Below are 12,509 nucleotides of genomic sequence, written 5' to 3'. Positions count from 1 at the left end.
ACATTATCTCTTTTTCATTTTTTTTTTTTCTCATCTTTCTCTCCAATTACAATCTCTCTCAATTATTTTTACATATTCTCTCAATACATTAATCATGGCTTTCGCCATCAATTATTTCACAAAAAGATTTATAGAGGCAACACATTTTTCTCTTTGCTACTCGGATCTCATCCCAAAAATGGTCGTTGCTCATCTTTCACATCGCATCGCAAATCATGGACCTGTTGTGGAAAAAGACCATCAGGTACCCTCATCGCATGGGGTTGTATGTTCATAGACTCAAAAGAGTTCTTCAAATAAGATGTTTTCTTTTGTAGCCATACAATCAGCACTAAACATTTGAGTTCCATAAGTGAACAACATTATAATCTGCTGTTCCATTTAGTATGTCAAATACTAGCAGGTGCCCCCACTAGAATATTTGGTTTATCTAGATCTCGATCTTTCTCAATCTCACCTCATTCCTCAGGTGATAAAAACATAGTTTTAAATGCTTAGAGTTCCTATGGAATCGTGTTCTTTTGACACGCATATCGTCACCGTGTTGTCGCAAAAAATTCTTACTGCCTCACAAAGCATGAGGTGAAAGTCAAGTCGATTAAGAAATTTCTTAATCCATACAGCCTCCTCGATCACTAAGCAGCACGCTACGTACTCTGCCTTCATAGTAGATAATTTCGTCACATCCCGTTTCTTTGATTTCCAAGAAACTGTACCCCCTCCAAGCATGAACACATATCCAAATGTAGACTTCGCATCATCTGGATCTGTGAGATAACTTGCACCTGTATATCTTAATATCCAAGCAATTAAAAAAACATGGGACTGTAGCCGTTCCCATTCAATTATTGCACATACAACATATACATTCTCAACATTCTTATGCATATATCATGAGGTAGCATATCAAGTCTCATGCAAGATGTAATTCAATACCCATTGGTTTCACAACATGCAAAAACCTTCATGAACCACAAAGGTTCAACCACACTAGACATCTTGGTAGTAAATTCATACAAACCAAATTATCTATTCAACACAGTATGTGTCAAGGAAGCCCATCATGATGACATTGCTACAACACTCCCTATGGTTCAAAGTCTTAGGTAATCGAGAATTCTAAATAATTAAAAACATGGGTTAAGGTATATAGGTATTTAAAAAAACAGTGCATAATAGTTTTTCTCCCACTTTTATAAATACCTTCAAAACATAGTGTTTTTCTTTTTAATAAAAAAAAATTGACTTTGTATATATATATGCATTCACAAGTAATAGTTATATAATAGTATGACAGTTTAAAATGATTTTCATAAAGGCTTAAAGGACCTTGAAAGACTATGTGGTTTTCTCAATACCATATTCGTAGACTTAGGATTTTCTCAAATCATCTAATTTAATTATAAAATACATGCTTATTCTTCATAAATCATTTTATCGCATTCACCCTTAATTTTCTACTAAGTCAAGTTCATAGTCACAAAAACAAATCATATATATCATCTTATAATTTTATCCAAAAATAAAGCACGACTAAATAATGTCCATTAAAGCCTTGACAAAATACTTTATTTTTGACAATTATGAAGAATTTATCAAGAGATCGTCATTACATACAATACATCATATTATAGACATTATTGAGAGGATGGGCGCCAAGACCAAGTTACATAAGAATACTCCCTTTGTGCTTACATATTTGAATGAGTCACACCCATATCTCGTGTTTCATCCTTAGGGCTCTAAGTCCTTGATTAAATTACATCTTCATGTGTACCACTACCTTAAGTAGTTTATACTCAAACACAAGGAGGCACAAAAACACAAGGTATTCAAAATCGGTACTTTCAAATTTGTTAGCACTTATCACTTAATGTCCATACACTCCATACATATTCATAAAACAAGTAGCCAAAATATAACCAGAGCACATTAAACAAAGTTATTGAATCCTTTTTCCCTATATGACCTTTTCTTATATGACCTTACCATATAATGTGAGATAGATATTATACCTCAAAATCATGTAGTGTGGTACCTAGGCTGTCTTGATTCATCGTTTTTACTTGTTTGACAAGTTTTTGTGATCTTAGAAGTGTACGCAATTGATGGAGAATATATTGGTTATTGGTTTCACATGTCACGAAGTGTCAATTTTTTTGGCACTTGGATTCTCCTGTCTTACACCGTGAAGAAAATATCTTATTCAGGAATTGCTCTACCTACTTCCTTTTTATTTATTTATTTTTATTTTTTATTTAAAGTTTAAAATTTTCTTTTTCTTTTTTCAATTCTCCTTTCTCCTTATTTTTATTCTTCTCACTTTTATTCAGCTTGACCAACATAATCCCGAAGGTTGGTTAAACCGGGACCCCAAAGTGCCCACATATTGCATTGGAGACTGCCTTAGAACTGTGGTGATAAGAAACTTCTCAGGATTGGAGGAGGAGGAAGCATTCGTAAGATTCTTGCTCATGTATGCCAAGTAGCTTAAGAACATCACTGTTAGTTGCTATGAGAGCATGAGTTCCGAGAGAAGGATGCAAAAGCTCTCGAGAATTTGGCAAAAGTAGAGAGGGCTTCTCAAAATGTTGAGATGGTTATTGATTTTGACTCAATCCATGAACCATATGACCACATTTTTTACAAACCTATATACTACTTACATGACTCCGACTACGATTCTGACTATGATGATTATATCTATGATTACGCCATTGAATAGAAGATTATCTTCTGAGCAAGAAATGATCATAAATCTTTTCTTACACTAAGTAGGCCAAGTCTTGGTTCAAGTTTGATCCTTCAAATCTTCTATCTCAGTAAGTGCTCTATTTTTTGGCAAGTTTCAAAGTATGCCTTCCGGCTTGATTTTGCATCTAGACTTCATAAGTTCATCTATTGATAAATAATGTAGAAATCTGGATATAGTTCATCTCTGATCTACAGAATTAGTATGGGGTTTCAGGAATGAAGAATGAAGTATAACATTTTAGTTGGAATCAGAAAATGGAATAAAAAATGTTGAATCGCTCATGAGATATGCTTTTCGTAATTTGGCAATGTCATTGGAAAACCCCATGTTTATATATTGCATTTATTTTTTGGAAAAAAAACCACGTTTATTATTCTTATTATTGTCATTTTTCTTCTTGTTGTTGATTTGACTTTAATTATTTTATTTCTTGTTTGGATTCTTATGATCGATGCTCATATTATGCCCATACTTTTATGGATGTTCTCCCAAGTAGTGTACGAGGCAATAAGAAACCCCTAAAAACTGAAAAAATTAAATTTTAAAAATAAAAATTAGTGAAAATCAAAGTAAACAACATTAAAAGTCGAAATAACATGGAAAAAAAATATATTAAACATGGACTTAGAAAAATTTGTTTTATAGCTTGGGACATTTTAGAATAATCCAAAACAAAAGGTAAATATACAATAGGGCTTTTGACAAGAAACACTCACAAACCATCATCAACAAATTGTAAATATGTACAAAATATTTATACATTGATTTTACAATTTACGAGAGCTTTTTTTATTGCTCTTTTTTTTTCAGATAACCCCGAGTTTTGCCCCAGTACTTGACTTGGCAAAGAGCCAAGACTGAGTAACTCGACTGAGTCTGAGTCGACTCGGTAGTGTCTCTAAATGCTGAAAAGCCATCATGTTTTTTTTTAACAAAGGGGGCAGACTTCGCCTCCTTTCATCTTTTTGTTTTACTAACAGCACTTGGGCAAGGACTGTAGCGACTTACCCTAGTAATCTAGAACTTGAGGGAGTCTGCATGAGGAATTCTTACAGTACTCATGAGTACTGTGCAGGTATCTCACTCCTTGATTACACACAATTTACTCTCCATGCAGGTGCTCAGGTCGACTTTGCCGAGTTTTCAAACAATGAACTTCCTTTAGTGTTCAAAAGAAGAGTCGGCTATGTGATGTAGTTACAGTTTGTATTATCCAGACTTAACGAGGAGGTGTTTACCTTAATATTACGAGGGAGATTCTTTTACTGCAATTTGGATTTCAGTTTTAAAGTGTTATCAAAACGGATTTATTTGGAAATGTATTTCTTTTTTAAGGGATAACTGTGTGTTTAAATGCTGTTATAAAAGTTAGTAAGTTCAAATATTTGGTCTGCAATATAACATTTTCGGTTTTATAAATGTCTGCAAACATCATACTTCATGGAGGACAGAGTCCATATGCAATCTATAGTAATGTCATATAGTTTATATAGTGACAATATCTAAAATGTGCACTTTCTTAACATATGTAATGTGTAATTCTCCCAAAAATGTTCAGGTTGTGATGAATAAATGTACATTATAAGATGTTCTCTATTGGGATAAATCCTCAAGAAATTGTAACATTCATCTCTATTTTATCACCGAAGTTCATGAAGATGTAGATATTCTTGTCTGGTGATGTGATCGTGTAAAGAATCTTCTGAGTCTATCTAATATGGCACTATGGTACTTTTAAAGATGACACTCATGCTCAAACCATCCCCTGCGGCTTTGTAGCCATCAAAAGAAGTAAATAATTTGGAACGTTTTGTTTATGATAATATAATAAATGAAGTACGGTTGTGGTTTTTTGCTGGGCTCTTGATTTACTGGTAATCCTATTAACTTCGGGCTCTTTTCCTTTTTATCTCATAAAAGAATAAATATCTACCATTAATAATCATAAAGATAAGAAAAGAATGCATAACATGCCTTAGATTCTGTTGTCATTGTTTCCCAACATGGTGAATGGCTTGATAGTTGATACTGATGAAAAAAATTACTTTTGGAATGGTTGATTTTGGTTCCATTTTTGGGTTGTGTAACAGATTTTTGAGCATATGGTTTGCAGGCAGTGATATGGAGGGATGTAATGCATTGGAGAGATCGAAGGAAGAATCATAGAGGGTTGAGACCCTTGATAGGTTTAGCAACTTACCTGGAAGTGTCTTTAGTTCCATTTTTTCATATTTGCCCAGAAAGGAAGCATGTAGTTCCATTTTTTCATATTTGCCCAGAAAGGAAGCATGTAGTTCCATTTTTTCATATTTGCCCAGAAAGGAAGCAGTGAGGATGAGTATTCTATCCCATCGATGGAAAAATATCTGGACTGGTATTTCAGCTCTTGAATGGTGGCCGTGTCTTGAAGCATGTTGCGAGATTCAAGCTTGTGTTTTACCCTGGAAAGTTCAAAGACCATGTCTGTAGGTGTCTACAATTCTTACAAAAGAGTGGGGTACAAGTGCTTGATCTTGATTTCAGAGGGGAATCTCAAGAGGAGGATATAATTGTTATGATACCATTTCTTTGTTATTGGTATTGAATCTTAAAAATTGCTCCATAGGCCTTCCTTTCGACTTTGAAGGCTAAATCTTTGAGGACTTTCTCTCTGGTATTCATATCAATGGGGATCAACTTTCCGTTTTGGTTTCCAAATGTGCTTGACTTTAGGTTGCTGCAAGGACATCAAAAACATCAAGATTTTGGGTCCTCATACCCAGCTTCAGAGCTTGAAGATAGATGAATGTTAGTTCCAATAATGAAAATGAATAAATAAATACATATAATCGATAAACAGTTTACTCGGATCTATCCTTAAATAACACTAGGGACTTAAAGTTTCGTACCAAAACCTATAGACCAAGCCATCCGGTGATAGACAACCTTGAGAGACCTCTTGGTGAAGCTCTTTCACCTATTTTCCATCATTCTCTCTCCCTCTTTTAATTGAGGGGTTAACCTCTTTTTATGGAAAACCATATTTTGTAAATCTCAAGTTTATAGAAATTGATAACCAAGTATAACTCATACCTTAATTCCCTTAAGTACAGCCAATTAGGATTAACAAGTTATCACCAAACTCTTATTCCTATATAATGAGCTAAACATGTCATTAATGCATTAATGACTCACATAATAAGATGTCATCCAAGCATTCTTACAATTTGATAAAAGATATTTAGAAATTAAATAATTTTGTACATCTATAATATAGAAAAAAAGAAACAATTCTTACAAAGAATCCAAACACATCATTCGGTTTTCCCTCCAGCCCAACATCTTATAAAAGTTCCAAAATGGATCCTAATATATGACATGACCTCATGTCAAACACATAGGATTTCACATACACTATACAATATGGCTTTTGTACCATTATTCACATGGGATTTCATATATACTATATAATATGGCTTTTGTAACATTGTTGAAAAATAAATTCCCGGGATAAAAGGGCCTAATAGGCTAGTAACTTTAGGAGATCTTGAGATTGATGCTCCAAATTTGTTTTCTTTTGATTTTACTGGATGGGTGTCTGGGTCTACTGAACACCAAGACGCTCTTCTCTTCAGATGGGCAGCCTGAAACATGGGACCGTGAAATAGCTATGAATCTTAGCAAGCTAGTTCATATCGAGTCTTTGTGTTTGCTTGGATTTTCTTTTCAAGGTAAATTGATGCAGAGTCTTTTCCTTGACGAAATCTAGCCTAGGTTTTCTCATAAACTTGTTAAATGGTGTTCTCAATTTGGGATATGTGCTATAATCCAACCATAATCCGTTTAGTCATCATCATCCATTTCATTGATAGAGGGTAGAAAAGACCAGACCAAGAGATGACCCCCTAATGTGTGTACCGTTCCCTTTCTATCACCATCCATCACTTCAGCGGATGACAGTGAACCAGTGGACTGTGCTCTCTTTGTTGTCCATGAAAATGAAATTTATTTTGATGTAAGATGTCACTAGTCATTCTTCTACTTCTATTTCTTCAGCGCACACCTTGAAAGTAAATGTCATGAAAATATCTGAGATTGCAGCCTTGGATGTTGGCATCATTTAGAAGAAATCGTTTTGTGGGTGGGTATTCTACAATCATAAATTGCTCTACTCTCTTTTCATTCTTTTTTTTGAATTTTTTGCAAGCTAACTTTATTTTTCATTTATCTTTTTCGCTTATTTTGATTCCACTAGGTCGGCTAAGTCTGCACTTTTGGGACGACAAACCACCTTCGTATTGTATAGGAGATTACCTTAAAACTGTGGTGATAAAAAACTTCTCAGGATTGGAGGGTGAGGAAGCATTCGTAAGATTATTGCTCATATTTGCCATGGAGCTTAAGAAGATCATTGTCAGTTGCTACTAGAGCGTGCGCTTGGAGAGGAGGGTGCAAACAGCTCTCGAGAATTTGTGACAACTAGTGACGGGTGTCGAGATGGTTGTTTATTTTGTTTCTACCCTATAACTACATGAGGATGACTATTCGACTCAAGACGGACTAGATGACTGATAACAGCTGAGTATTATGACTGTGACTTCGGTGACGGCTATTTCGAGTATGACACCTTTGAAATTAAAGGTTATTTTTATGACCACAAAATGATCTTAAATCTTATGTTGCACTAAGTGTGCCAAGTCTTGGTTTGAGTTTGATCCTTCAATTCTTCTGTTGCAGTAAGTGCTTTCTTTTTAGGCAAGTTGATACCAATTCCAGTTTGATTTTGCATCTGGTCTTTAAACTATTGTCCATTGATATAATGTAGATATCTGGATATTGTTCGTCTGCATCTAAAGAATCAATGTAGGGTTTGAGGAATGCGTTGTTTTGCAATGTAGTGTCATACTTCAGCTAGAATCTAAGAATGGTATATCTCTTTTCTAAGTTGGAATGGTTAATTCAGTATTTGTTCTATTTTCAGGGAGATTTTGGTGGTTTTTTGTTTGGTATGCTGTTTGACAATTATAGGCCGTAAATAAAAGGATTTGTGACTAGTCATGACATCTATTCTATATTTTTCCGGTATTAAAATTTTGCATTGCTATCTTAACATTTTAGTTTTCTAGTTTTAATTTGGAATTGCTTTCTAGCAGCGGTCATAGTTAACCACACCTCAAGGCCCTACTTTAGAGACGAACCAAGGACCCAAAACTCAAAACAGTTCTCAGCATGGACCATAGTCATTAAGACTGGAGGGCTATGATGGTTTGACTGTTACTAATGCCTTGGTTAATTTAGTTCAAAATAAAAATTAAGTTTGACAAAACACTTTTCAAAAATCATTATTTGACTGATTTGGGTTGGCTTGACTAGTCGGTTTCGAATGATTTCACTATCCAAACAAAACAATGCTACTTGTATATGCTCATATATATATATATATATATATATATATATATATATATATATATATATATAATATGGGGAAAGATCCTTTCAGCCCAATGGCGTACTGCCACAGTAAACACCAACGGCCCAAATTGAATTTGGGCCGATCTGACGATCTTGAATGTCCAATAGTGTATGAATTTTAATTTTTTTTCTAAAAATCGAAATAATTTGAAATTTGGAAATTATGTACATAAAAAATAGGTGAATATTTTAAAAATATAAAAAAATATTTTACATAAAAAAATTGACCAAAATACCCCTGTAAAAATTCGAGGATATTTTGGCCATTTTGTTTTTTTTACGAATTATTATTATTATTTTTATATTTTTATTAAGTACGTCTTGATATGAAGTACATACACCTAAAATTTCAAGTGATTTGGACTTATAAAAAAAAATTAAAATTCAAACACGAAAAGAGGTCGTGACAAGTTAGATCGGCCCAGATTCAATCTGGGCCATTGTCGTTTACTGTAGCGGTCAGCTAGTGGGCGTATTGAATCCACTCCCTATATATATATATATATATATATATATATATATATATATATATATATATATATATATATATATATATATACAAAAAACGCATATAGGAAAAAATGAACAGTGATTTCGTCTACCCTCATCACCGTCCAAAGTTCATCGCACGGTCATGAAGTCTGGTAGTGTTTCATTTTTTTTCTCACCTTCCAAAGTTCATCGCATGGTCACGATTGTCCAGTAGTGTTTCATTTTTTTTTCAACAAATCGAAATGATCTGAAATAGAGACCGTCCAAAGTTCATCGCACGGTCATGAAGTCTGGTAGTATTTCATTTTTTTTTCTCACCTTCCAAAGGTCATCGCATAGTCACGATTGTCCGGTAGTGTTTCATTTTTTTTTTTCTACAAATCGAAATGATCTGAAATAGAGATTGTTCGGTAGTGTTTCATTTTTTTTTCTCATTGTCCAAAGTTTATCGCACGGTCACGATTGTCCAATAATGTTTCATTTTTTTTTCTACAAATCAAAATGATCTGAAATAGAGAGAGATGTTGATGAGCGATGGGAGATGAAAATATGAACAACTTAAAAATTGAATTTAGGTGATTGTACTCCTTTATTTCTTCCTCTTCATTGGCAAAGGAAGGTGGCTTGAGCTGCCTAATCCATCAACGGCTATCAAGTCACAAGTCCAATTCTCTCGGAGTATATGTCATGGAAAAGTATACAAAGGGGGACAATTTACTTTAGGTCGCAAACACTTTTGCGTCAGATTTCAAATCTTGTGGTTATGAGTGTTTTATTGATTAGACTTCTTTGTAGTTATGAGTGTGTTATTGATTAGACTTCAAGTTAAAAAATAAATATCTAGAACTTTGCGGCATATCTCATGCCATCTAATTTGACATCCAATGGCTAATAGCTATTATGACCTCATTGTAATGAAAATTAATGGTGTATATAATCCTATATATTAAGTAGTTATTCAATTCACACTTCTCTAAGAAGTCAATTATTGCTATTCACCTCATACATACAACTTGAATATTTTGACTCTACATTACAAGAATAAACTGAAATGGCCCTTTATTTTTCAAGACAGTTTTCACAAGGCATTTACAATGTGTTGTCAAAGCAAGGTGTATCTCAAAAACCAATTGAAAATGAAGGTTTTGAACGCTAGGTCTTGTAGTTCTTGTTGAGAGATCGAATCCAGCCTATGGATTCTAAACCCCTTGAACCATTTTGAAAAAAAAAAACGTTTATATAGAGCCGATGCTCTAAACAATCAAATAAAATCCCACCTCAAAAATTTCATTAGAAGATGTTGTTTTGATGCTCAAATATCCTCAAATTGATGATGCATGAACATGAAATGGTGCATCTTGTACCGGCATTTTTAGATCGTCAATTTTCAAGATTTTCAAGATTTCATAGATCTACACTATTTTTTAAGCTTTAAATTTTATAATTAAAAGTGAAGATATATTTCAAGCAATCACAAAGATTTTCAGTATTGAAACCACCTTTCTCAATACTATTTGAAGGTGTGAATGATTTAAATTTTATAATGAAAATATATTTTCAAGCAATCACAAAGATAAGATTTTCAGTATTAAAACCACATTTCTCAACACCATTTGAAGGTGCACTTTACTTTGATTGTTTAGAGTCTCGTTTCTATGCAAACCACACCCACATGGGGAATTGGGGATTGGAACAATGAACCTGAGTCCGTGTAAGCTAGCTGCATTCAATGTAACAAAAAGTGCAAAGACGTATACCCTACTTGGCCTCATCTTTAGGGTGAGTCCAAGTAACTCGCCTGAGTCCGAGTCGACTCAAGGTTTATGTTTTGCTTGGTACTCCTAATAGTGAAGTTTCTATTAAAATAAAAAGAAGATTTTGTTCACTAGGTGGACCTGTAGGTGGGGCTCAGCTAGAATGCAACACTGATATATAGCATCAGTGTTTAAAAAAACGTCGAGTCGAATCGGACTCGCCCGGTTCGACTCGGGAATCGCTATGGACGGATCGAATCGGCGAAAAAAACGGGAATCGTCCTGTTCTAGAGAGAACCGGACGATTATGCACAGTGACTTGCCGATTCACGGTACGGAATCGGCGAGTCCCGTACGGTTTTTTTTTTTTTTTTTTTTTTTTTTTTGTAATCCATGATAGATTTGTTTTGTAATACTTGATCGATTTTTTTGTAATCCATGATCGAATTTTTTTTTTAATAATCCATGATCGAATTTTTTGTTTTTTTTTTTGTTTTTGTAACCCATGATAGAATTTTTTGTAATCCATGATCGAATTTTTTGTAATCCATGATCGAAATGTTTGTTTTTTTTTTTCTTGTAATCCCTGATCGAATATTTTGTTTTTTGTTTTTTGTTTTGTAACCCATGATAGAATTTTTGTAATCCATGATCGAATGTTTTGTAATCCATGATCGAAATGTTTGTTTTTTTTTTTGTAATCCAAGATCGAAATGTTTGTTTTTTTTTTGTAATCCATAATCGAATTTTTTGTTTTTTGTTTTTTTTGTAACCCATGATAGAGTTTTTTGTAATCCATTATTGAATTTTTTGTAATCCATGATCGAATTGTTTTTTTCTTTTTTTGTAATCCACGATCAAATTTTTTGTTTTTTTTTGTTTGTTTTTTTTTTGTAATCCATGATCGAATTTTATGTAATCCATGATCAAATTTTATGTAATCCATGATCGAATTTTTTATAATCCATGATAGAATTTTTTGTAATCCATGATCGAATTTTTTGTTATCCATGATCGAAATGTTTGTTTTTTTTTCTTGTAATCCATGATCGAATTTTTTGTTTTTTTGTTTTTTTTTTGTAACCCATGATAGAATTTTTTGTAATCCATGATTGAATTTTTTTTAATCCATGATCGAATTGTTTTTTTCTTTTTTTGTAATCCAAGATGGAATTTTTTGTTTTTTTATGCCTTTTTTTTTTTGTAATCCATGATCGAATTTTATGTAATCCATGATCGAATTTTTTGTAATCCATGATTGAATTTATTGAAAATTTGTGATTTTTTTTTTTTAATCCATGATCGAATTTTTTTTTGTAATCCATGATAGAATTTTTTTGAAAATTTGTGATTTTTTTTTTTTAATCCATGATCGAATTTTTTTTTGTAATCCATGATAGAATTTTTTGAAAATTTGTGATTTTTTTTTTTTAATCCATGATCGCTTTTTTTGAAAATTTGTTAATTATTTTTTTTAATCCATATTATTCAAAGAGAAAATGAGAGAGATGATGATTCTGAGGCCACCCTATCCCAGCAATATTATTCACATATCGAGTCCTAACAACAACAGTGTAGGGATGAGCACGATGGACAAGCTTCGGGGATTTTAGATTGGGAACACAACAAAACACTAACACTCAGGGATTTGGGAATAGTCAGACGCCTGCTAATATCGATGATTCGTTTTAGATCGAATCAACGAATTGTTAAACGAATTCAATCAATGGCACCAGCGTGACCAAGAAGAACAATAACGTCGTCTATCATTTTATTTTTAGATCATATGTTACTAATTTTATGCTTTATTGTAGTCCATGTATGTTGATATACTTATTTCATGACAATTCTATGTTTATCCTTTTGTGTGATGTAAATTAAATGCTGAATGGCGGTTCATGCAGGGAAAGAACATATCAATATTCGCATATTCATTCAAAAACATGAAAATTCTTAATGGAGTACCCTCATTTCTTATTGAATTCCTAAAAAACAATATTTATAATAAATTTTAATAAATTTTTAAGATTTTTTTTAAGCTTTATTTTGACCGATTC

The 12,509-nt window shown here is 33.0% G+C and overlaps 1 protein-coding gene across 2 annotated transcripts in view; it reads left to right on the top strand.

Annotated features, from left to right (window-relative positions):
* Window positions 1-7,624, top strand: part of LOC110007192 (uncharacterized) — a 47,571-nt gene extending 39,947 nt beyond the window's left edge. Inside the window, exons 1-4 of one of the 2 annotated variants that reach the window (XR_016046072.1) lie at window positions 2,337-2,822; window positions 4,869-5,045; window positions 5,085-6,875; window positions 6,990-7,624. Coding sequence is in view for 1 of the 2 variants with exons in the window: in XM_088854068.1 (XP_088710194.1) it covers window positions 2,334-2,459; window positions 4,869-4,924; window positions 6,991-7,162 (354 nt within the window). In the remaining variant the exon portion in view is untranslated. Of the gene's footprint in view, window positions 1-2,333; window positions 2,823-4,868; window positions 5,046-5,084; window positions 6,876-6,989 lie in introns of those variants that run through there. The other variant, XM_088854068.1, reaches the window with a different exon arrangement.
* Window positions 7,625-12,509: the final 4,885 nt, after the last annotated feature.

The sequence above is a fragment of the Amborella trichopoda genome, chromosome 12 (assembly GCF_054954075.1).
Source record: "Amborella trichopoda isolate Santa Cruz 75 chromosome 12, AtrichopodaSantaCruz75HAP2 v2.0, whole genome shotgun sequence".
In the NCBI taxonomy this organism is placed as follows: Eukaryota; Viridiplantae; Streptophyta; class Magnoliopsida; order Amborellales; family Amborellaceae; genus Amborella; species Amborella trichopoda.
The sequence above is the reverse complement of the archived record's forward strand: the minus strand, read 5'-3'. Positions and strand labels throughout refer to the sequence as shown.